Here is a 23,013-nt window from a genome sequence, read left to right on the forward strand (position 1 = left end):
CCCCCCCCACCCCCCGATTGGGGACCCCCCCTTGCCCTGCCCTCCCCACTTGCCATCCTCCCCCCTCCTTTGGCTTCTGCCTGTGCACCGGCGGCGCGAAGCCCATGCCCTCGCCGGGAGGGTCCTCCCCGCCGGCCGGCGAGTCGCCGTCTCCATCGCCAGGGCCGCAGGGCCACCCCGGCCCGGGGCCCGCGGCCGGCGCCAGCCCCGGGCTCGGGGTCCATGACCTGCCGCCGGAGCTGATGCTCATGGTGCTGGCCCGGCTGGCCGAGGCCCGGCGATCGGCGCACGTCCCGCGCTCGCGCGAAGGGCCGCCCTTCACCGCCGGCGGCCTCGGCGACGTGGCCGCCTGCGCGCGAGCCTCCCGGCGCTGGGCCGCCCTGGCCACCAGCCCCCGCACCGAGGACCCCCGGCCGGTGAGCTGGCCGGCCGTGGCGGTGACCGTGGCGGCCCCGGGGCCGGATGTGGACTTCCTGACCGGCGCCGGGGAGGCCTTCGCCGGGCGCCGGCGCATCGACACCCTGCACCTCACCGGCCCGGGGGTGTATGGCCGCCTGGTGCCGGCCGGCCGGCCGGTCCCGTCGCCCGGCGGCCCTGGCGGCCCCGGCGGCCCCGGCGCCGCTCTGCTGGCATCGCTCTCCGGGCAGGGCGACCTGGACTGGGCAGCCGGCCGCCCGGGCGAGCCCGGCCCCCCGGCCGGCTCCGGCTGGCTGCACATCGAGGCGCTGCAGGTGGACTTCCACCCGGGCTTCATTCGGTACCCCGGCGCGCGGGCCCCCGGGGCGCCGCGGTCCCTGCAGGATGCCCAGGCCCGGCAGGTCGGGTCCCCGTGGCCGGCTGCCGCCCTGGTGGGGCTCCTCCGGTCGGTGGCCCGCCCAGGTCCCCTGGCCCTGCCGAGCGTGTGCAGCCTCTCCCGGCGGACGGCCGCCTGGCCCGGGGCCTTTCCCCCGGCACCCGGGTGCACCCTGGTCCACCTGCACCTGGACTGCATCAACTTCACCGAGCTCCGGGCATTGGTGCGGCTGTGCACGCCGCAGGCCCCGGCCGGGGCCGGCCGCCCGGGGCCCGACTACCGCGGGGCCTGGTGCGTTGCCCCGAGCCTCCGGTGCCTGACCGTGATCGCGTGCGTCGTCAATCTGGAGGCCATTTCCGACTCGCGGCACACCGGCCCCCCCCCCGGGCTCCGGCCTCTGCTCTCGCGAATGGACGTGCGCTTCCTGCCCGTTCCCCGGCCCCGGCAGGGGGTCTTCGGCTTCGATGGGCGCGCCCTCACCGCCCTCACGCTGCTGGGGTTCGCCCACCTCCCCGGGCCGGGGGAGGACCTGGCCGCGGCGGCGGCCGCCGCCCGCTGGCCGGCCCTCACCCACCTTCGCCTCGACTGGCCGACGCTCCCCCCCCCGGCGGATGGGGCCCTGGCCGACATGTGCCGGGCCCAGTCGCGTGCCACGCGCCAGCACTTCGCCGAGCGCCTTCTCTGGGCTCGTGGGATCCTCCACCGCCGGGCCCTTGGCCGCCTGCCGATCGAGCAGCCCGTGCCCTTGGCCGACTCGGCCTCCAGCCCGTCCGACTTGTTGGAGGGTCCGCCCGGCCCGGCGGCCCCCCGGGACGACCCGGCGCCCATGCTGCCTGCCGGCCCCCCGGTCGCCCGGAGCCCCGTCTCTCGCACGCCGTACCTCCCGGCCCCGGACCACCCGGCCCGGGCCATGCACTTCCTGGACTCCCCGCTGGCCGTGGCCCAATGCCCCTGCCTCCGGGCGGATCTCCTGCAAACCCGGCGATCTGCCGGGCTGCCCCTCTCGGCGCAGCCGCCCTGGCCGCCGGGACAGTGGCCCGACGCCGGGGCCCGCCCGCCCGGGGATGGCCCCCCGCCGCCGGCTGCCGGCTGCCCGCCGGCCACGGCGCCGGATGTCTCCTGCTGGCGGCCCCCCCTGGCGGTCATCCTCCCGGCCGCCGCGGCCACCGACGTCCACCTGTCCTGGGGCCCGGTGGACTTGGTCCAGCCGGTCCCGGCGCCCGGGCGGTCGGCCGCCCGCTTCCACCTCCTGGACCCGGACACCGAGTCCCCCGTCCACGGGCTGGGCCTTCGGTGCGCCATGGAGGACGTCCTCGGCCCGGCCGGCGGCCTGGCCTCCCTCACGAGCCAGCTTCAGGATTGGCTTCCCGCGGCGGGCAGCCGGCGCCCGGGCCCCAGTCCCAGCCTGGAGGCCCTCCTCCGGCCGCTGGTGCACCTGCGTAGCCTGGATCTGAATCTCCCCCCGCCGGCGCCCGGGTCGGCCCTTGCCCGGGCCGGCGCCGGGTGCCCCGTGTGCGTGCCCGGCGCCGGGGCTCGGACCCGCGCGGCCCGGCCCATGCCCCATCTGCGGGCCTTCCGCGGCCACTGCCGGTGGCTCGACGCCCTGGCACCCGGCCAGGCCTGCTGCCTGGCCCGCCAGCTGAATTCCCTCTGCCTTGTGCCGGCCCTCGGCACGGCCGGCGACGAGCCGCCGGTGTCCGGGGCCGGGGTGCGCGACCTACGCGCCCTGGCATCCCCCCCCGGGGCCCCCATGCTGCCGGCCGTCGACGCCCTCCACCTGACGGCCGACAGCCTGGACCAGGTGACCGAGCTCCTCTTCCCCCGGTGCCAAGCCGGCCCCGGCTGCGCCGCATGCACCCCGGCCTCCACCCGGGGGGATCTCCTGAAGGTGCCCCTTTGCCCGGCGGTCCAGGCCGGCTGGCTGGCCACGCGCCAGCGCCTGCGCCGCCTCAGCATCCTTGTCGACCGGTGCGTCCAACCGGCCATTGCCCCGGGCGGTGGCCTGGCGGCTTGGCCTCGCCGCCCCGGGGGCTGCCTGCCATCTGCCGGCTAACCCGAATGTCGCCCCTTCCTCCTCGCCCCTCCCGCCGCCCCGGACACGCCAGCTCCATCACTGATGGCGACTTGCGCTCGCTCCTGGGGTGCTTCCTGCGCCGGCCACTGGCGCCCGGCCAGCCCGACGCGCCGGCGCCGGCCCCCCCGGCCCTCGAGCGCCTGAGCATCCTCGGGTCTCTGGACAACGACGCCACCGAGGGTCCGCCATCAGCTCTTCCCGCTTGTCCCCGCCCCCGGCCATGAATGTGCTATTGACACCCTGCCTCGGTCCCGGGCTCCCCCTGCTGTCCCCTGCCCTGCCCTGCCCTGCCCTGCCCTGCCCGGACAGACACCCTGGCCCTGCTGGGGCGCTTTGAGCGCCTCTCCTGCCTGCGTCTCAACCGGCTGACCGGTGCCTCCAATGGCACGGGCTTCGTGGTGCGCCCCCGCGCCCCTGGCTCGCACATGCCGATGCCCCCCTTCGCACACACCTTTGCACGTGGCTCTTACACGCACCGCCTTCCCCCCCCCCCCCCCCTGTCCAATGGGCTCGGCAGGGCACCCTCCTCCGCCGGGCGCAGGGGGTCCCCCTGCAGGAGCTCTGCCTCGACCGGCCGTACGGCTTGAATGCCAGCCGCAGCGTGGCCGGCCTGCGCGACACGCTGATGCACTTCCTGTCGGCGGACTTCCGCCGCGAGCAGAAGCCCCACATGCGGCACATCCCGACCGGGGCCCAGGTGGCCACGGTCCCCGCCTCGGCCACCTCGCTGGAGGTCCTGCGCCTCTTCTTCGGCGAGATGCCAGCCCGGTGCGGCGCCCCTCGTTCCCCCTGCCCTCTCCGCCATCCTCCCGGCCATTCTCCCCTCCCCATAAGGCCCCCCTCATTGCGGCTGACCGTTCCACGCGCGCCCCCCCCCCCCCCCCCCCCTCTGGTGCGCCCTTGCCGCGCAATAGAGGCGCGCAATTCGGCTTCCTCCGTGGCCTGCCCAATCTCCGGGTTCTGCACATCCGCGCGCTCGAGCTCGACGTCCCGGGCGTCAAGCGGCATTTGGACACGGAGCCGGCCCCGGAGGCTGGGGCGGCCCGGGCGTCCAAGCGCCGACGCGCCACCGGCACGCCCGACCCCCCCCGGCCCCGGGGCCCGCCACCGCCTCCGACCGTGGTCCACCGGGTGGAGGCCCTCCCCCGGAGCCCGGCACCCCTGCTGCGCACCCCGCTGGCCCGGTGGCTGGAGCTCCTCCACACTCATGCCACCTTCGAGGCCACTCCCCTGGACCAGCAGGTGGTCCTGACACCGGGCAGCTGGCCGGCATCGGCCGTCGACCAGACGCTGGCCCGCATCGGGTCAACCGGGGCCCCGCTGCCGGCCGAGCCCACCGGCTGGTTCACCCCGGACCTGATCCACTGCCCCTCGGGGCCGGCCTTCTCCGGAGACCCCTAAGGCCGCGCGCCTCCCGCCGTCGGCGCCGCCGCCGCCACTTCCATCTTCCCCTGTGCCCCGGGGGCCCGTCTCCAAAGCCCCTTTATAGAGGGAGCCGGGCTCCCCGGCGCACGCACCTGTCCAAACACGGAGATAAAAGGACGGAGTCTAAGGAGGGTATATTTCGTTCTAACGTGGCCGAGGCCGCGAAGCAGGGAGGGGCGAGGGGGGAGGCAAACCAAAAGAGGGAGAGGCCGAGGGAGGGAGAGAGAGAGAGAAGGAGGCAGGGAGAAAGAGAGAGAGAGAGGGAATAGTGGGAGAGGCACAGGCCGTACACGCGCGCGCGGCACATGCCAAAAGCATGCACACTATGTGCTGGCACATGGCGCACGGCCGCGCACGGCCAAGGCCACACGTAGACCCACGCGAGGGACGTCCCCCGGCCGCGAGACACGAGGCGGCTGTCGCTCGCGCGGCCGGTCCGGCTCCCGCCCCCGGCCCGGACGAACGCCTACGGCCCGGTCAGCGGAAGAACCGCCTCCAGCTTGGCCTCGCCACCTTTCTCCAAATTCCACGTGTACTGGGCCCAGATCCCCTCGCCGGTGAGGACAATCACCGAGTCCGAGTGCGTGCCGACGGCCACCTTGCTCGAGTGCAAGTCCGCCATGAGGCCACCCCCGGCGGCGCCGATGGCCATGCCTGCATCACCATCGGTCGGCTTCAACAACGACATCTGCCCGCGCAGATCCCCGGCGAAGGCGCACGTGCAGATGACCGCCCCGCGGTTGCGCGGCCGGGAGTCCGTGCCGATCCCCGCCGCCGCCAGCCGCTGGCGGACCGACTGGAAGCTGGCCGGCAAGTCCGCCAGCACCGGCGCCTTGAACCAGGAAAAGGACCAGCTCGACCGGAAGTAACTGGCCCCGATCCAGGACAGGCCGCTGGTGCGGTTGGACAGCCGGAAGGCAAAGTCCTGGGTCAGCCCCTCCAAGCCGGAGGCCGATGAGGAGCCCGCCGACCCGCCGGCGCCCGGCGCGGCCGCCCCGGCGCCCGGCGCCCCGGCAGCCGCACTGGACGACGCGCCCGCGGCCCCGGCCGACCCCGGTGCCTCGGCCGACCCCGGCGCCTGGACCAGCACCGACCACACATTGTAAATGTGCACCGTGCCCCGGTCGCTGGACACCAGGAGCTGATCACCGCCCGGGCTGAAGCGCAGGCACTGGATGACCGCCCCCTCGGAGCCACGGCGGAATTCCAGCAGCTTCTTCGGCCGCAAGTGCAAGCTCGATGCACCGAGCGTCGCGACGGTCGACGGGGCCCCATCCGACGACAACGACGCGGCACCCACCGGGTCCGGGGCGCCGGGGGTGGCGGTGGCGGCGACGGCCGCCGCCGCGGCCGCCATCGCAACCGTCGCCGAGCTGGCCGCCTGGTCGCCAGCCAGCTCCGCCGGCCGCCGCAGGCCGATGATCTCCCGGTGAATGGCCGAGAGATCCCAAATCCGGATGAGGGTGCCCCGCTCGGAGCAGGTGGCCAGCAGCGAGCCATCCTGGCTGAAGGCCATGGCGCGGATGGGCGAATCGTGCGCCCGGAAGCTGAGAATCTCCTGCGGCACGGGGTATGTGACCGTCTCCCCGGGCAGGGTCCCGGGCAGGTGGAAGAGCGTGATGGCCCCGGGGGCCGGCCAGTCGCCGGTACCGGCCGGGGGGAAGGCCAGCAGCGTGATGCTCGACATGTCGGAGGTCAAGGCCACGCCGTTGCGCGAGTGCCGCGCCGTCGGGAAGGAGGCCAGCTTCTCCAGCGAGGCGGTCAGCGAGTGGATGCGCACGTCGGTCTCCGTCGAGCACACCAGGTGGTACCGCGACAGATGCAGCGAGGCCACCGGCTCGGGCAGGTCCACGCTCGACACCAGGGCCCCATGGCCCTGGTCGGCCGCCTGGTCATAGAGATTCACGCGTGTCGAGGGGAAGGTGGCCGAGTCGCCCACGAAGGCCAGCAGGCTGTGCCGGTAGATTTGCCCGATCAGCGAGACATTGGCCCCGGGGATGAGGCACTCCACCCGCTGCCGAAGCGGCCGCGTGTTGAACAGGGACAGGCCATTTTGGTAGCCGATCGCGAAGCCGGAGGCGTCCTACGGCATCCGCGCGAGACCCGAACCCCGGGGCCGGCACGCGGCAGGGGGGCCGAGATGTCAGAGGCAAGCCCGGCATGCTGCGTGGGGCGGAGCGAGGGGAGGGGAGGGGGGGGGGCGCCGGGGGAACAGGCACCAGGAGGAACACCCTTGGGCCACATACCTGGTTGAAGTCCGCGAAGAGGATTTCCCCGAGTTCCTCCATGGCGCTGGGAGAGACGGGCGAAGAGGCGGGGCGGGCGAAGGGGGGAAAGGGCAAGAGGGATGGCGAGAATGTGCTCGGGGGGGGGGGGGGGGGGGAGGGCCGAAGGATGCCTTCGCGCACGGTGGGGTTGTTGGCAACCGCCTCGGTAGCATTCCCCAGGAATGGGCCGCACTTTTCACCCTGGCGCCAGGGGTACAGGGACGCCCGGGCGCCCGGGGGCGTGCGCCCGGGAGCGTGGATGGCCGGGGCTCTGACATGCATAAGACACACGCACACACACGCAGAAACGCACACACACACATACACACATACACACGTACACCCGCAGAACACAATGCTAGCGCGCCAACACCATCCCCAACTCGCCCTCAGCCCCGTGAGTCGCCCTCCGGCAAGTCACGCCACAAAGTCAGCCGCCGGTTGATCTCCCCCGGGAGTACCAACGATCGTCCACTTTTGTCGATCTCCCCTCGCGATCCCAGTCACCGGCGCCGGCACACCGGGCCATTGTCCTCCTGCGCTGTTCCCCTTCCCCTTTCCCTCCGCTCGCGCCCTCTCCCCCCCCCCCGCCCCCCCCTGTTACGATGTCCAATCGCCGCCAGAAGGTATGGCTCCTGCATGCCCCGCCCCCTCCCCAGCTCGGGGCCTCCCCTTCCTTCCTGCTGTCCCTTCCTGTTCCTCCCCCCCTCCCGTCAGCGGGCTCTATTCCTGTCCCCCGGTGTTCCTGTGTCCCCCTCCTTCGGCCGGTCCCCCATCTGACACCCCCTCTCTCCGTCGCGCTCTCTCTCTCCATCCCAGGGGGTCATCCTCGAACGCGGAATCGTGTACGGCAATTCGGCCACCCTCCTGGCCCGACCCACCGACAACGGCCACACACACAAGTGGACGGTTTACGTGCGCGGCCTCTATGGCGAAGACATTTCCTACTTCGTCCGCAAGATCAGCTTCAAGCTCCACGAGAGTTTCTCCCCCCAGACGCGTGGTGCGACCGGCCGAGCCCCATGCCCGATGCCCTTTGGCTGCCTCCTGCCCGAGCCCAACCGAACTCATGCCCCCCCCCCCCCCCCCCCCCCCTCCCTGGCGCCCGGCATGCCTGCCCACCCGCCAGTCGTCGACACACACCCCTTCGAGCTGACCGAGACCGGGTGGGGCGAGTTCGAAATCCAAATCCGACTCTTCTTCCACGATCCGCACGAGAAGCCCGTGGTTCTGCTCCATCCCCTTCGCCTGTACCCGGTGGAGGGGATAACCACAGAGCGTGATGCCGGCAAGCTGGTCGTTGCCGAGCGCTACGACGAAGTGGTGCGCCTCCTCCCATGCCCGTCTTGGCTCCCGGTCCCGGTCCTCCCCCTCCCGATGCCTGGCCTGACTTGTCCTCCCCCTCGCCCCATGCCCAAGATCTTCAACGAGCCCACCCATGTGATGGCCAACCAGCTGGAGCTCGGCCCGCCGGCCGGCTACGACGCCACCCCGACCGACTCCTCCAAGTACAGTGCGTGCACCCCCGGTCCTGAGCATCCCCCCTCCACACACACACACACGCGCACACGCGCGCACACACATAAACACACACATAAACACACACATATACACACACATATACACACACATATACACACACACATACACACACGCACACATACACACACGCACACATACACACACGCACACATACGCGCACGCACGCGCACGCACGCGCACGTAGACTGACCCCGCCGGCCCCGGCTCCGAACACAGTTAGCGAAGTCGAAACCATCGAGCTCCGGCAGATCGCCGAGGCTGAGGCCGCCGTGTGCAAGCAAATCGAAGCCGCCCAGCAAAAGCTCGCCCAGCTGGACCAGGGACTGCTGGTCCTCAACCGCGAGGTGGCCGAGATGGAGGCCGAGCGGGCCCGGTAGCGCAAAACACACATGTACCCTCCTCTCCCACCACAAGAATGCCTCGGGCTGGCCCGGCACCGAAATACAACTCCCCTCTGGGTCAGACGTGCTTTCTTTTTTCTCCATTTGCCTGGGCCCACCGGCACCAAGGGCCACCTCTCCCAACGGGACACGCACAGACACACCGGGGCCCGGGACACGGCTCAGCACATCCGAAGCAGATCCGGCCGGACCATGACCGGCTTGCGGCCATCGCCGAAGGCCGGCTGCTGGCCGTCAGCCGGGCCGGCGCCAATGGCCCCGGTGGCCGCACGCAGCGCCCGGCCAGTGCCCTCCTCGTCGAAGGGGAAAGCCTGCGTCGGGAGGACGACAATGCGCCGGCGCACGGCCAGCGCAATCGAGTCGAGGGCCCGCTGCCGGGTGGCCAAGTCGGCATTGGCGGCCCAGCGCGTCAGCCAGAAGCCCCGCGCCGCGATGTCATTGAAGATGAAGGGGCCGGCCCCGACCGACAGCGGCGCTCGGGCCAAGCCCCCGTACGTGACCACCGACGCGCCGGGGCGCAGGTGCCGCGAAAGCTCCGACCCATGGACCCCGCACACGGCATTGAAGGCCACATGCGCTTCGATGGCACCCTCGCCGGCTCGGAGGGCCTCCACCTGCTCGGCCGACGCCGGACGGCCCAGGGTCTCGGCCACCCCGCGCAGGAGGCGGCCACTGGACGGGTGCGTGACCACCGGCCGGTCATTCAGCGCGGCGGCCAGTGCCGCCTCCGGGTCGGCGGCCGGGCCAGCACCAGCGCCACCGGCTCCGCCCGAGCCCCGGGCCCCACGCCCGCGCGCCTTCAGCTCCTCCTCCGTCAAGACCACCGTGGCTCCGAAGCGCAGGAGCCGCCGGCGCAGCGCCTCCGTCTCATCGGCCGTGCCCCGGGCGCGGATCACATTCACCGTGTGATGCCCCAGCGCCTGGGCCAGCTGGATGACCGCCAGGCCGACGGCACTGTTGGCGGCATTCTGCAAGATGACCATGCCCGGCTGGACCCCGCCCCCGGGCAGGAAGTCCGCCAACAGCCGATACGCCGTCAGCGGGTTGATGGACATGGTGGCCGCCTCGGCCGGGGTCAAGTTGCTTTCGCCATTCAGGTAGCACCCGGTGCGCTGGACCAGCAGCAAGTCCCGGCAGTCATCCACCGCCAGGACCGACCGCCAGGTCCCGGCCCCGGCCTGCGGGAGGACCACCCAGTCGCCGACCGCCAGGCCGACCGGTGACCGGGGAGCCGCCGCGCCCCCCGGGCCGCCGGCCTCGGCATCGGCGCCCTGGTCCGGCAGGAGGAGTCGGTCGCTGGCGGCCGCGGCCGCGGCCATCACCGCGTCCAGGCCGCCCGGGCCGCCGCCGCCCACGGCCCCGTCATCCGCCTGCAGCAGGGCCCGGTGGAGCTCGGCCCCGCGCACATCGGCCCCCGGGTCCACGCGCGATCCCAGCCGCGGCCGCGGCGCGTCATACAGCAGCTCCCCGGCTTGGACTTCGGCCCCAAGCTCCACCACCTCGAAGACGCCCTCATTGCCGCCGATGGCCGGCAGGGCGCCCGGCCGGATGGGATACACCCCTTCGATGGTGTTGATGTCGGCCGGGTGGATGGGAGCCCCGACCAGGCGCAGCCGGGCCCCGCGCGGGCCTACCGGCTGGTCCTCCCAGTTGACGTGGAAGTTGTGAAACCTGCGTGTCCCAATGTGTGTGCGTGTGCGTGTGTGTGTGGGGGGGGGGGGTGATTGTCAGCGGCAGAGCGGGCGCGAGGGAGGACGACAGCATGCGACCCATCGGTGGCACCCGCATGGGCAGGGGACGCACTTGAGCACCTCGGTCGGCTGACCGTGCCGGGCGAAGGCCAGTGCGGCCGAGGCCACGGACCGGGTGACGATGGAGGCCGGCCGGGAAGCAGCATGCTGGGCCCGGACAGAGAGCCGACTGGCGACGAACATTCGAGGCGCGGGGAGGGGCGAAAAAAGAAAAAAAAGACGGGCGAGGGGGGACGGTGGGTTTGTGCAAAAGAGGAGGAGGCCGCAATGGGACGGGGCGTATGAGGCGAGTGCGCGTGTGCGTGTGTGTGTGTGTGTGTAGTTGCGATTGGCTGCGTGCAGGTGTATATTCCGCGGGGTCTAGGTGAAAGAATGGTAACCCGCATTTATGTCGTGTACATGTGTGGATGGGGAAGGGGGGGGGGGGGCCATGTCGCGCGGCGCGCTCGTTCTCCGAGGCAGCGGAGATCGGGTTGAGGAGCGGGCCGGGGCGGGGGGCATCGAAGATCGGCGGACAGGCCGCGCACAGGGGACGCCGGCGTCACCGGCGCCGAGGCGGCCCCCCCCCCCAGGCACGGGCGGCCCCCGGTGGCGGCTGCGTCGTCTAGGGCATGACCACATGCGTTGGCAATTGACACACCGCGGGATCCGGCCCCCCCCCCCCCCGCCTGGCGCTCCCAGGGACCCAAGTCTATTCCTGCCGCTCGGGGGCCGGCGCGGCGGCCGCCGGAGTGGCCGCCGGAGTGGCCGCCGGCCCACCGGCGGCATACGACCGGGAAAGGGCACGGCGGTGACGAGCCAACAGCCGGGCGGCCATGGCCGAGGACATGCCCGTGGCCGGGGCCGCATCGGCCGGCTCCGGCGAGGCCGTCGCCCCCGCGGAGGCCGCTGCGGCCTCCGGCTCGGCTGCCACATGGGCCGCCGGGGTGGCCGCCTGCTCGGCGGCCGGCCGCCCGGCCGGCAGGGCCCCCACCTTGGCCGACAGCTGGAAGAGCACGCCCGCGCGATTGTGCATCTGGATGATGTCCGACCGCTGGCGATCCAGCTGGGCCTCCATGTCCAGGTAGTCCTGGCGCCGGGCCTCGAAGATGCGCAGCATCTGCGGCACGATCGACCGCTCGGCAAAGGCCATGGCAGTCGGCAGGCCCTGGTCAAAGAAAACCGCCCCAATCAGGGCCTTCACCGCGTCCGAGATGATGGTCCGGTCGGCGGACCAGGGCCCGGCCTCGGCGCGCTGCGCCTGGATCCCCTCCTGCAGCACGGCCGCCGGCATGTCGAAGAGGAAGGCATCATGCTTGAAGACCAGGGCCCGGTCCAGGCGCAGGAGGCGCCCGACCCGCGTCGGGATCCGGCTCGATTCCAGCGCGGTCAGCTGCTGCCGCAGGTCCTCCAGCTAGGCGGAGGTGGGCCCCGACATGGAAGGAGCGAGGCGCATGGTGCCCATGTGAATGTGCGCGTGTGCGCAAATGTAAAAATTCACATGTGTGTGCGTGTGTGTGTGTGTGTGTGTGTGTGTGTGTGTGTGTGTGTGTGTGTGTGTGTGTGTGTGTGTGTGTGTGTGCGTGCGAGTGGGCACGCGAGTGCATGTGGTGCGTGTGTGCGTGTGTGTGTGCGTGCGAGTGCATGTGGTGCGTGTGTCAGTATTGCCCGGTCCTTACGGCTGGCTGGCGACCGGCGGCCCGGAGGACAAAGCTGTCCCCAGAACACGCGCAGAATAGGGGGGGGCGGCGGCGGCAGGCAGCCACGACGCGCCAGCACACATGCGCACCGGGATGGTAGGGTTGTGAGACATCACAGCATAGAGAAGCGCCGAGCTGAGGATGGTCTGGCCCATCTCCACGTGTCTGCCGCGGGCGAGCGGGGAAGGCGCCAAGGAAGGAGGGACCAGACAAAGGCCACCACCGCCCGAGGGAGGAAAGCCGAGTAAGACCACAGACGGGTGCACAAGCGAACCGGCGTCCACCAGGGCCCGGCGACAGTCGACAGAGGTGAGTGCCCGATGGAAAGCCGCGGCCAGGCGGGGTGTGTGGCAGGGGCTGGTCGGGGCCCGGGGGCCGCGCCTCGCTGCTGTGTGGGGGGGGGGGGGGGGGGGGGGGGGGGGGGGGGGGGGGGGGGGGGGGGGGGGGGGGGGGGGGGGGGGGGGGGGGGGGGGGGGGGGGGGGACCGGAATGACCGCGACTCGGGGGTTCATGCGCACCGGAGGTTGGAGATGCTCGACTGGGTGAGGGCAGCCGTGCCGGCCTCGGTGCTGGTCAAATGCGCAACCCGGTCATGCGGGATGAACACCTGCCGCAGGAGATTCGGCTCCTTGAAGGAAAGCTGCAGGGGGGGGAAAGTAAGAAAAGGAAAGAAGCACCGGGAGAAAGGGCCCAAAAAGGGGACGCCCACGCGAGTCAGCCCACGCCCAGATGCCGCCTCGGCCGGCTCGCCGCGGCGACGGCACGCACCTCAAGCTCCTCGGCCACCCGACGGACATTCCGATCGAAGTGCGGCGGGAGGTTCAGGAAGGCAAAGGTCTGGTCGGTCAGGCGCCAGTGCACCGGCACCCGTGGCCGGAGGAGGCTCACGTCGCGGGTCTTGAGCGTGCTGTCGGACAGGAGCGGCGCCTGGAAGGGGCCGGTCGAGGGCCCGGCCGCCGTGGCGGCCCCCGGCGCGGCGGCCTTGGACCGGGCGGCCGGCTCGGGCGCCTGCCCACCCGGCCCCAGCCCGAAGATGCCATCCTCATCCTTCAGATGCCGCGAGTACTGGCGCTGCTCGTCCAGCTGCGAGCGGGCCTCGGCGATGGAGATGATCGACGAGGCAAAGGTCGAGGCCACCGGCGCCGGGACATCCGGCCGCCGCCCGGTCAGCGCGTGGGCCAAAAACCGATAGTAGTCCACCGGGTCGGCCAGCGCCGCGGCCTGCTGCCGGAGCAGCAGCGGCAAATTCGGCGACACCGATGTCACGCGCTCGAAGAAGCCGCGCAGCTCCCGCGCCACGGCCCCCGCATCCGACAGGTCCTCCAACACCGGCAGCGGGGGCAGGCTATCGGCCGGCGGGAAGCCCGGAGGCAGGGACACCTGGGTCAGCACCGGGGCCGAGGCCGCCCCCGGGGCCGCGGCCACCGCCCCGGCCACGCCGGCAACCGCGCCAGCAGCAGTGGCGGCGCCAGTCGCAGCCCTGCCGGTGCCAGCCCCGCCAGCACGCCTGCCACCAGCCTCCGACCGGGAGCCCGGGGCCGCATCCCGACGCGGCGGCGGATCCCCACCGCGCTTCGGCAGCCAGCCCTCCGGCCGGACGGCCGACAGGGCCGACGATCCGAGCAAACTGGCGCTGCTGCTGTCCAGGAAGGAGGCCCGCCGCCGCGGGGTCGACCCCTCGGCCGCCGACGGGTGGTAAAGCGGATCCCGGCGCCGGGCCTCGGCCGCCGCCAGCTCCCGCTCCCGGCGCCGGCGCTGCTTGTCGGCCATCTTCGTGGGGAGATCCCGCTTCCGGGGGGGAGGGCCGGCCGCCGGGGAGGCTTCCTCGGCCGGCCGGCCGGCCTCCTCGCGGCGAGTCTTCCGCCGCCGGGGAGTCGGCTCCACCGAGTCGGCCACCGGGCGCGAGGGGAAATTGCTGTCGCCCACGCTCTGGGACACCTGGCGCACATGCCTCAGCGTGTTGTTGGCATCCTCCACCAGCTTGCGCTCCAGATCGGCCAGCCACTCGGGAGACCCGATGTGCTCGTCGTCATCGGCCGCGTTGCTTGCGCCGCCGCCGCCGCCGCCGCCGCCGCCGCCGTCATCGCGGGCCGCTGCCGCCATAGACCGACAGGCATCGGCGCCGTGCCGCATCGGGGCACCCGCCGGACGGGCCGCCACCATGGGGCCCGCTCGCCGGAGGACCGTGGCCGAAAGCGAGGAGAGCATGTGGGTTGGGGAGGGGGAGACGAGGTAGCTGGGCAGGGGGGCGGGGGGAGAAACGGCAAAAAGGCGGCGCGAGGAGACTTCCAGGTGCAACGGCAGAGGGGGGGGAAAGCAAGAGGGGGGGAGAGGGAGAAAGAGGGAGAGAGAGAGAGAGAGAGGGAGAGAGAGAGAGGGAGAGAGGGGGATTGTTTCGGCCTTCTCGATGGCCTGGGGAACACGGCCCGCCGCCCTGGTATCAGAAAGGGGACCGCCTCATGGCGGCGCAAGGTGGCGCACGTGTTCCCGGCGTCACGCTCACACATGCCAACGAACAAGCGGGCGGTCCCGGACGCCCGGCGCGCGCCGGGCGACTGTCCGGCCTCGTCCCCCCCCCCCCCCCCGGCCCCCGGCCCCGGTGCCCCTCGCTGGGATGGAAAAGAAAAAATGGGACCCAGGGGTGCACGGCACGGGATGACGCGCGAGGAGAATCGAGGGTGTGAATGTATTTTCGGGCGTGAACGCGCGGCGGTCAGAGGGGGGAGGATGAAGCGGAGTCCCGGCGAGATGGCCGGCGCGGGCAGGCACAGGCCCCCCCCGGGCCGTCCCCGGCAGGAGAAGACGAGGCATGCCGCATGGGCCACCGGCGCAAATGCAAGCCCACGCGTGTGAATATGTGTCTCCATGCAGGGGGGGGAGGGATGTGCGCGCGTACGCGCCCGGTAGCGCATCTCCTCGCGGGCCCCCCCCCTTCTAGGACTCCATCGACAGCGAGAGGGAGGACGACCGAGGGGTACGGGTGTCCATGAACCGGAAAACAAAGTTCGACACATAGCCAATCATCACCGGCAGGCCCAGCAGGAGCGGCACAAAGAAGGGCACCGCCGGCGGGAAGGGGGGCTGCAGGCGGAGGATGGCGTCCACCCGGCGCATCTGCTCGATGCCGTACCGCGCAGCCAGTGACCGGGCGCGAGCTTCGTACATGGTTTCCAGGCGGGTGTAGGGAGACTGTGCGCATGCGTCCGGGCGGGTGTGTGTGTGTGTGTGAGAGAGAGAGAGAGAGAGAGAGAGAAAGGGAGAAACAGACAGAAGTGCGCGTGCAAAGGACCGGCAAACTGCGCGCCCATGCGCGTGCGCGGGCATTTGGGGAGGAAAAAAACCCACCGCAGCAAGATCCCCCGCCCCACCCCGCCCCCTTGGATACCGGCCGCCAGGCATGCCCTTCAGGAGAGCGAGCCACCGAGCAAGACACGCACCCGGCGGAAACCCACCGACTGGTAGGCCATCAGCTCGGACACGAGCGGGCTGTTCGGATGCTTGGTCTCCTCCAGCTGGATGACGATGATGCCGAAGATGGAGTGCTTCATGCAGGAGGTCCACGTGTGGCAATGCTGGGACTGGTAGAGTCTAAACAGGATGTTGATCAGCTCGTCGCTGCTCTCATCCAGCCCCGGCATGCTCAGGACACGTCGATCGATGACGCTGAACATGGACCCGGTGATCCGGTCCAGCACCATGGCGATCATCAAGTACGAGCAATAGAGGGTCGTGTAGAATTGGATGTCTGTGCATGCGTCGTACGGGGGAGGGGGGGGGAGAGCGCGCGCGCGCGCGAGGTGGGAAAGGGAGACAGAGAGTGCGGAGGGAGGAAGGGGGGGGGGGGGGGGCGTGCGTCGGTGAGTTGACAGGTGTGTGCGTGCGCGCGCCAAAAGACAATCCGGTCCTTGGCGAGATGCGGCGCTCAGGGCGAGACGACGCGAGCCGGGAAAAGGGACGGGAAGAACGCACACCACATGGGCAGGGGCGCCGGCTTCGGCAAAGCCTGGTCCATGTCCACCTCGGCATCCTTCAGCAGCTGCAGCAGGTCCGAACTGGGCCCGGCCAGCGGCTCCGACGACACCGGCGCAGGCGTCGGCGACGCCGTCATCGGAGAGGAGGCGGAGGACCCCAATGACGAGGTCGATGACGAGGCCGACATCGACCGCTCCATCGCCAGCGTCGGGCCCCCATGCTCCAGGGCGCTGGACATGGCGAACTTCGTCAGGTACGAGGCATTCATGATGGACAGGTCCCGACGGCCGCGCCCGCGCCGACTGACCACGCCCCCATGGTCGGGAGCCGCCACGGCGCTCGACAGGGCCGCCTGGCTGGCCATGCCCTCGGCCGCCGGGCGGACCGCGGTGGTCGTCGCCGGCGCCACGTCCGGGACCTCACCATCCTCGGCGCCGGTGCCGGTGTCGGGCTCGATCTCGGCCCCGGCCGCCGGCCCCTGCATGAGGGCTTGGGCCTCGGTGCCAGCCTCGGCCACAGGAGGCTGGGGATCATCCTCGGCCCGGGTCCCGGGCAGGCGACACCGGAGCAAGCATGTCCGACGCACGTTGAAGGGCCGCATGAGGCCCAACTCAAAGTGGCCCGCAAAGGACCGCCCTTGCGAGGCATCCTGGCGCTCGGTCGACATATCCTCCAGCGAGGAGTCCTCCGTGGCGGCCGCCAACTCCAAGGACCGACCCCAGATCAAGCGCCCTGCTTGCAGGTAGAGCTGCGAACCGGGCGGACAGACAAAAAAGGGGAGCCCGCCAGCCAGCGGCAATAGAGAGAGGGAGAGAGGGGAGGGAGAAAGAGAGAGAGAGAGAGAGAGAGAGAGAGAGCATGAGGAAAGAGTCAATACAGGCAGATCCCAGCGCCGGGTGGGCCCAGGAGAGGAGCCAAGGGCAAAGGAAGGCGAAGCCAGGGACAACGAAGGAACCACAGCAACAGGCGCACCTTTCGCGCCTCGGCAATGTGCCCGGCAAAGGCCAGCCGGTCGGCGTGCTCGCGGATCAGCCGCGCCTTCCGCGTATTGCTGGCCATCTGCGGCGACAGGGACAGGGTCTTCACCAGCACCAGGACCTTCACCAGGGTCATCAGGCCAAACCACCGGAAGAAGCCCAAGGTCACATAGAGGACGGAACACAATGGCCCATAGGCGAAGGAGACAAACGCCGACAGGATCTTCGCCCGGGTGGACGCAAAGACCTCGGTGGAAATGATCGATGGCAGGGACCCCTCCAGCGTGGCGGCCGCCATGGCCGATGCCATGTCCCCCGCCTCGGGCGGGGTGTAGTTCGGAAGCGGCATCAGCAGCAACACCACCGACACCAAGACACAGACACTCAGCGCCCCGTCGATGGCGAAGAAGGACGGAGACCGGCGCTTCCGCGGGTTGATCTCGGCCAACGGCAGGCCGGCCCCGCCGTCCGGGAGATGCTCCCCCGCCACGGCCGGGACCGGGCCGCCGGCATCCGGCGCAGCCCCCTCGCCACCGGCCACCGGCCCATCGGCCAGGGGCCCATCGCCGGCGAGGACACCGGGGGCGCCGGCCAGGTCGGCCGTGGCCGGGGCCTGCGCCGGTGCCGGGAGCGCCAGCACCGGGGCTGCTTCGGCCACGGCCGGGGCCCGGTCGCCGGGCATGGTGCCCTGCCCCGGCCGGGGGGCCGAGCCACCGGCACCCGACCGCAAATGATGCGGCTGCGGCTGGAGGAAGTGCCGAGGCGCCCCCGGAGGAGGAGCTGGCCCCCATGGCTTCGGCTGCGTGGCGGCCCTGCCGCCCTCCCGGTACGAGGGGGAATAGTGCGACGGGTAGAACCCATCCACCGGGCCGTCCTGCCCCGGCCCCGCTGGGTAGTAAAACTCCCCCCCGGGACCGGGGGCAAAGGGCGCCTGGTGCGCCGCCGCCGCCGGGGAGCCACCATACTGGCCCCCGCTGTGGTAGAGGCTGCCATGGGGTGGGAGGGGCCCCGGTGCCGAGCCCCGTGAATGATATGCCGGAGGCGCCTGTCGCCGAGGAGACTCGCCGCCTCCCACCCCGGGATAGTATGGGCCTCCGGCCGCCAGGCCGGCAGGCGGCAGTCGAGCCCCCTCGCCCCGGGGGTAGCCCCCGCCCGAGGTGGACAGACCATCGTCGCTGGCCGGCGCCGCTGGCAGATACCACCCCCGAGGAGGCGGGCCGCCAGGAGGACCCGGCGACATGCCATCCGGCACCGACATCCGGTACCCATGGCTTGGTGGTCCATAGTACCGGCCGTCGGCCAGCGAGTCGACACCATACCCATCGCCACCCGCCAGTGGGTACTGATGGTGACGGTGGTAATCATAATAGGGCGTCTGCTGCTGCTGCTGCTGCTGCTGCTGCTGGTAGCCGGGCTGGTGATAATCGGAAGGGAATGGAGCGAGCGGACCGCCCCCCGGGAGATAGCCACCACTGGTCGCCGGGGGGGCGATCAAGTGTGGCGGCAGTGGCGCACCGTCCGGTCGGTGTGCGTACCTCCGAGACGCCTCTATGGTGGCAGCGGGCAGGGGGAAAGACGGAGCCCGCGAGCCAGAAGCCGCGACAAAAGGTCAGCACCACTGTGTGGCAGGGGGAAGGCCGGCGAAAGGGACAGAACCCGACCCATGCGGCGGCCTCCGTCGTACCATCATCACCGGCCAGACCGGCCGGTGTCACAAAGGAAGAGGAGGCGCCCCCCGGCGGCCCCCGACGCATGAACTGCTGCTGCTGCTGCTGCTGCTGCTGCCAGTGTGGGGGAGGCTGCTGGGAGGGGGGCTCATGGCGAAAAAAATGCCGGTCCTGAGGCGACAGCCCAGAAGGCGGGGGTCCTGACGGGTCGGACCGGACCGGGCTGGCCCCGGGCCCGGGGGCGTCACCAGCGAATCCACCTGCCGGTGGCCCGCCCGGATAGTGTCCAGCGAATGGCCCGGAGAGGCCACCGGCCGGGTGCCGGGATGGATACGCCTGCTGCTGCTGCTGCTGCCGGCCAACCGGAGCATGAGACGAATGGTGGTGATGATGGTGGTACGGGTGGGCGGCGGCCGCGGCCGCGGCGCTCGCGGCTCCGGGGGGATTGCCCCCGGCGCCGGCCGCCGCCGCCGCCGCCGCTTGATCGGCCTCACTCAACGGCGTGTTCAGCCCATTGGACGAACCGGATGGCGGCGCGCTCGGCACCCCACCCGACCCGAAGGAAGCCGACGAAGAAGCGGCCCCCGGGGCCGAGGAGAAGGACCCCGCACTCGCAGGGGGAGCCTCATCGCCGGGCGAGGAAAAGGGCCCGGCCGAGCCATCCGGCGGCGAGTTGACCATCACCGAGCCACCGAGGTCGGGCGCTGGTACCGGCCCCGGTAACCCCCCGGCCGGCCCATGCATCCCATGCGCATGGCCGCCCCCGCCGAGGGACCCCGAGCCAGGGGCCCCGGCCGGCGGCACCGAGCGCGACATTTGCGAATAGGCCCCGCTGTGGCCCGGCTGCGAGTAGGCATGCCCCGGCGGAGGCAGGGGCTGGCCCCCGGACGGGGTGGGCCCCCTGGCCGAGGAGCCCCCCGACGAGCCGGGGGTCGTGTGCCCGGAAGACCCGCCCGCCCCGGGCGAGGGGGATGGCCCATCAGCAGGCCCGGGGCCGCCCTCCGAGGCCGGGCCACCGTCCGACGCGCCGGGCCCGGAGGCGGCCGCCCGCTCCAGCTGCGCAATGCGATCCTGCAACTGGCGGACCTTCAGCCGGAGCTCCAGATTCGACCGGTGCAACGACCGGCACGAGCTGGTCAGGGTGTCGACAAAGGTGACACTGCGCGAGAGGATGGCCGCCTTGGAGGGCTTGCGATCCCCCCGCAGGCCGGCCTCCAGCCCGGTGATTTCGAGCAGATCGCTCTGTGCATCCGGAAGCAGCCCGTACAGCTGGTTGATGGCCGAGTTGATGCTTTGCTGCCGGCGCCGCTCCGACACATTGTGGTTGTGCTGCTTCAGAAGCTCAATCGCATCGGCATCCAGGGCCTGGCCGGCCGACAGGGCTGCCGCGGCCTCGGCTGCCGCGGCCTCGCGCCGAATCGACCTACACACGAGCAGGAAGAGGACGCAGGAGGAGGGAGGCATGGAGAGGGCAAGCACGGGGAGAGGCATTGGGGCAGGGGGGCAGGGGGGGGGGCGGGGGCGCGGCGATGAGCGGGGAAAAACAGAAACAAAGAAACAACAACAACGGACGCCAGGGGGGTGAGAAAAGGGAGGGGGGGGGGGGGGGGGAGGGGGGGGGGGGGGGGGGGGGGGGGGGGGGGGGGGGGGGGGGGGGGGGGGGGGGGGGGGGGGGGGGGGGGGCCGGAAGCCGGAGCCGGACACACAGACACACAGACACACAGCAACCGGATGCCATGGAGTTAGGACATGCAAGGCGCAGGAAGGGGGCCAAAGAGGAGAGGGGGCAGGGGGGGGGAAGTCAGGATACAGGGCACGCACGCCAGCTTACGCGACCCGATGGACGCGCCGCCGGCCAGGTCGTCCAGGTCCGGCGAGGGGGACCCGCCACTGTTGCGCGAAGAATGCCGCTTGTGCCGGGACACGGCCCGAAGCCCCGACGCGGGGTCATCCTCGCCCTCGTCGCTGGAGCTGTCGTCCGAGGACTGGGACTCGGCCTCGGGCGGCTGGTCCGGCTCCTCGGCCGCGGCGGCCGCCGCACGCGCACGCACTGGGCCCGCCGCCGCCGCCGACGCCGACGCCGCCGTCACCGGCACCGCCGTCACTTCTGATGGATCGCCCCCGGCCGCGGCGTGGCGCTTGCGCGGCGGCAAGGTCGGCTCTGTGGCCGCGGCCACGGGCTTGCCACTGTCAGGCACCGCCGGGGCCGCGTGCGACACGCACGACTGGTCCAGTCGCCTGGACAGGGCCTGGATGGAGCTCTCGTCCCCGGCCACCGCCGGGTCCGGCTTGACGGCCACCGCCGGCATGGCCGCCGCCCCATGCTTGGCAAGGAAGGCCCCGGAATCGGAGTAGGTGGCGGGGAAGCCGCCGGCCACCCCGGTCGCCGTGGCCGCCACCGCCGCCGGGTCAAAGTCCGGCGAGGAGGCCGACGACGAGCTAGACGACGACGACGACGACGAGGTGGCCGCCAGGTGAGGGTGGTGGTGAGGGTGGTGGTAGTGCGGCTGCTGATGCTGATGCTGGTGCTGCTGCTGCTGCTGGTGGTGGGGGGGAGGCTGGTGCTGCTGCTGCTGCTGCTGGTATTGCTGCTGATGCTGCTGATGCTGCTGATGCTGCTGCTGATACTGCTGATGCTGCTGGCCTGGGCCACCCTGTCCAGGAGGCGGGCCCAGCGGCCGGCCACCCGGCGGGAAGTACCGCTGCCCGGCGGGCGGCTGCTCGGCATGGCCCCCGGGAGATGAGTGGTACGTGGGCGGGGAACTCCAGGCCCCGGGGGGCGGCGGCCCGGCCGGGCCCTGCCCCGGGGCCCCGACCGGCCCATGGCCGTGCGAATGGCCGTGCGAATGGCCGACACTTGCCGAGGCCCCTGGCCCGGGGCCACCGGGGTGGAAGTCCCCGGGGCCACTGCCCGGGCCCGGAGCACCGCCCCCATCGCCCGGATGGCGTGGCCCACCATCATACACCGGGCCACGCGCACCATAGGAATAGTGGCGGCCCTCGGCCGAGTGGCCATACGTGCCGGGGTGTGCCGAGGGATCCGGCCCAGGGCCCCCGACTCCCGGCCGGCCAGCCAGATGACCCGGCACAGGGCCATAGTATGCATCGGCGGAGCCCGGCCCGCCGGAAGCCGCGGCATTGTGGAAGCCCGCATGCGGCGGGTGCCCCTCGGTCGAAATGCTGTACCCATCGCGCATGGGCCCGGCCCCAGGACCGGGGCCGCCGCCACCGACAGCCGGACCCGAGGGCGACGATGACGATGACGAGCAAGAGGAAGAGGAGGCCAGCCCGGAGCTGACCGTGTCGGCATGTGCCTGGTCCGTCAGCAAGCCGCTGCCGGAGCTGGCGATCGGCTGCGGGTCGAAAGTGCCACGACCCGGGTGGGGCTGCGCCTGTCCCGGCGCCTGGAGCTGTTGCGACTGCGAGGACGGCTCGGCCGGGAAGCCGGGGTGGCGCGGGTGGTGGTGCGCCGGCGGGGCCATGTGCCCGCCGGTCGGCGGCAGGAAGTGCGCCGGGCCCAGCGCCGCCACGCGGTATTCCCCCCGCTGGGGCTGGTACGGATGGTGCGTGGCCGAGCTCGACCCCGGCGGGTGAGAGTAGGAGTGACTGGAGGGAGGGTGCGGAGGCATGGGCCCGGGCCCATGCCCCGTCGGGTGGTGGAGGTGGTGATCCGGCGACTCGTTGAAGAAGTTCGAATCCCCCAAGAACACCGGGTCAAAGTCGCCGATGCTGTGGCTGACCGAACTCCCGGGCGGCGGGGCCGCACCGGTGGCATACGCCAGCGTCAAGTAGGCATTGTCATTGCCGGCTGCCGGGGGGAAAAAGTGCTCAGGCTCGAAGGAGTTGGGATAGGCCATTGGGTGGGACGACGGCCGCGGGGCCTCTTCTTCGTGTCACGGCAGAAGCCGAGACAAGGGACACTGGAAAAAGGGAGGGGGGAGGGGGGGGACACACACACACACACGGGCGCGCGCGCGCGCGGGGTCCCGGCGCAGTTTGCGTCAGCCGGCGACGGCCACCAGAGGCAACCCCGGAGAGCGATGCCCGGGCAGGGAGAGGGGGAACGGGCAGGCCGCCGGCACGCGGTGCGTATGACCGAGCGCGGCAGCCAGATGCGCGGAGGGCAGATCGCGCACGGCCGACGGGGCACAAGACAGGGAGCCGGCTGGCCGAGGGGGTGACACGACCGAGAGTGAGGGAGGGAAAGGCGGAGACAAAGGAAGGGAGGGAGGGAGGGGGGAGGAGGAGGGGGGCTGCTGGCCCCCTGCGGCGCGCGACCGCGACCGGAGCCTCGGCGCACTTCTATCCCGTGCGTGCCCCCGGCGCCCCGGCCATCGATGGATCTCGCCGGTCTGCCTGGGGCGGTGCCGGCGGCCCGGGCCGGCGCGAGTCCACACCGGCAAGGCTCGCCCGGCTTTTGCCGCCAGCCGCGCGCCCCCGCCGGGACCACCGCCCGTGCCCCCTC

The 23,013-nt window shown here is 71.9% G+C and overlaps 6 protein-coding genes across 6 annotated transcripts; 2 read left to right on the plus strand and 4 right to left on the minus strand.

Moving 5' to 3' along the window:
* Positions 1–104: 104 nt before the first annotated feature.
* H696_01833 (hypothetical protein) lies at positions 105–4,422 on the plus strand (the record flags this gene model as incomplete). The annotated part of the gene is made up of 5 exons (XM_009495734.1): positions 105–2,761; positions 2,899–3,047; positions 3,177–3,265; positions 3,385–3,635; positions 3,782–4,422. 5 exons carry the CDS (start codon positions 105–107, stop codon positions 4,266–4,268), a joined length of 3,633 nt encoding a protein of 1,210 aa, XP_009494009.1. The 3' UTR covers positions 4,269–4,422.
* H696_01834 (hypothetical protein) lies at positions 4,407–6,665 on the minus strand. The gene is made up of 2 exons (XM_009495735.1): positions 6,539–6,665; positions 4,407–6,375 (listed from the first exon to the last, which is right to left on the minus strand). Exons 1-2 carry the CDS (start codon positions 6,578–6,580, stop codon positions 4,759–4,761), a joined length of 1,659 nt encoding a protein of 552 aa, XP_009494010.1. The 5' UTR covers positions 6,581–6,665; the 3' UTR covers positions 4,407–4,758.
* A 479-nt stretch (positions 6,666–7,144) lies between these two features.
* H696_01835 (hypothetical protein) lies at positions 7,145–8,580 on the plus strand. The gene is made up of 5 exons (XM_009495736.1): positions 7,145–7,185; positions 7,379–7,562; positions 7,689–7,882; positions 7,979–8,072; positions 8,318–8,580. The coding sequence occupies exons 1-5, from the start codon at positions 7,165–7,167 to the stop codon at positions 8,476–8,478; spliced, it is 654 nt and encodes a 217-aa protein (XP_009494011.1). The 5' UTR covers positions 7,145–7,164; the 3' UTR covers positions 8,479–8,580.
* Positions 8,581–8,663: 83 nt separating this feature from the next.
* Positions 8,664–10,454, minus strand: H696_01836 (hypothetical protein; the record flags this gene model as incomplete). Its single annotated transcript, XM_009495737.1, has 2 exons — positions 10,306–10,454; positions 8,664–10,173 (listed from the first exon to the last, which is right to left on the minus strand). Exons 1-2 carry the CDS (start codon positions 10,434–10,436, stop codon positions 8,664–8,666), a joined length of 1,641 nt encoding a protein of 546 aa, XP_009494012.1. The 5' UTR covers positions 10,437–10,454.
* Positions 10,455–10,924: 470 nt separating this feature from the next.
* Positions 10,925–14,140, minus strand: H696_01837 (hypothetical protein; the record flags this gene model as incomplete). Its single annotated transcript, XM_009495738.1, has 4 exons — positions 10,925–11,646; positions 12,022–12,097; positions 12,451–12,572; positions 12,701–14,140. 4 exons carry the CDS (start codon positions 14,138–14,140, stop codon positions 10,945–10,947), a joined length of 2,340 nt encoding a protein of 779 aa, XP_009494013.1. The 3' UTR covers positions 10,925–10,944.
* Positions 14,141–14,604: 464 nt separating this feature from the next.
* On the minus strand, positions 14,605–22,405 carry H696_01838 (hypothetical protein; the record flags this gene model as incomplete). The annotated part of the gene is made up of 6 exons (XM_009495739.1): positions 14,605–15,121; positions 15,370–15,677; positions 15,902–16,652; positions 16,877–18,429; positions 18,566–19,971; positions 20,370–22,405. The coding sequence occupies 6 exons, from the start codon at positions 22,403–22,405 to the stop codon at positions 14,867–14,869; spliced, it is 6,309 nt and encodes a 2,102-aa protein (XP_009494014.1). The 3' UTR covers positions 14,605–14,866.
* Positions 22,406–23,013: the final 608 nt, after the last annotated feature.

Source organism: Fonticula alba, assembly GCF_000388065.1.
Source record: "Fonticula alba strain ATCC 38817 unplaced genomic scaffold supercont2.3, whole genome shotgun sequence".
Classification (NCBI taxonomy): domain Eukaryota; order Rotosphaerida; family Fonticulaceae; genus Fonticula; species Fonticula alba.

Excerpts from the sequence above, each read along its gene's own strand:
- H696_01834 (XM_009495735.1), bottom strand. The coding sequence starts at position 6,580 with ATGGAGGAACTCGGGGAAATCCTCTTCGCGGACTTCAACCAG. Across the intron at positions 6,376-6,538 it reads TCTTCGCGGACTTCAACCAG|GACGCCTCCGGCTTCGCGAT; the intron begins GTATGTGGCCCA and ends CGGATGCCGTAG.
- H696_01835 (XM_009495736.1), top strand. The coding sequence starts at position 7,165 with ATGTCCAATCGCCGCCAGAAG. Across the intron at positions 7,563-7,688 it reads TTTCTCCCCCCAGACGCGTG|TCGTCGACACACACCCCTTC; the intron begins GTGCGACCGGCC and ends CCCACCCGCCAG. Across the intron at positions 7,883-7,978 it reads CCGAGCGCTACGACGAAGTG|ATCTTCAACGAGCCCACCCA; the intron begins GTGCGCCTCCTC and ends CCCATGCCCAAG.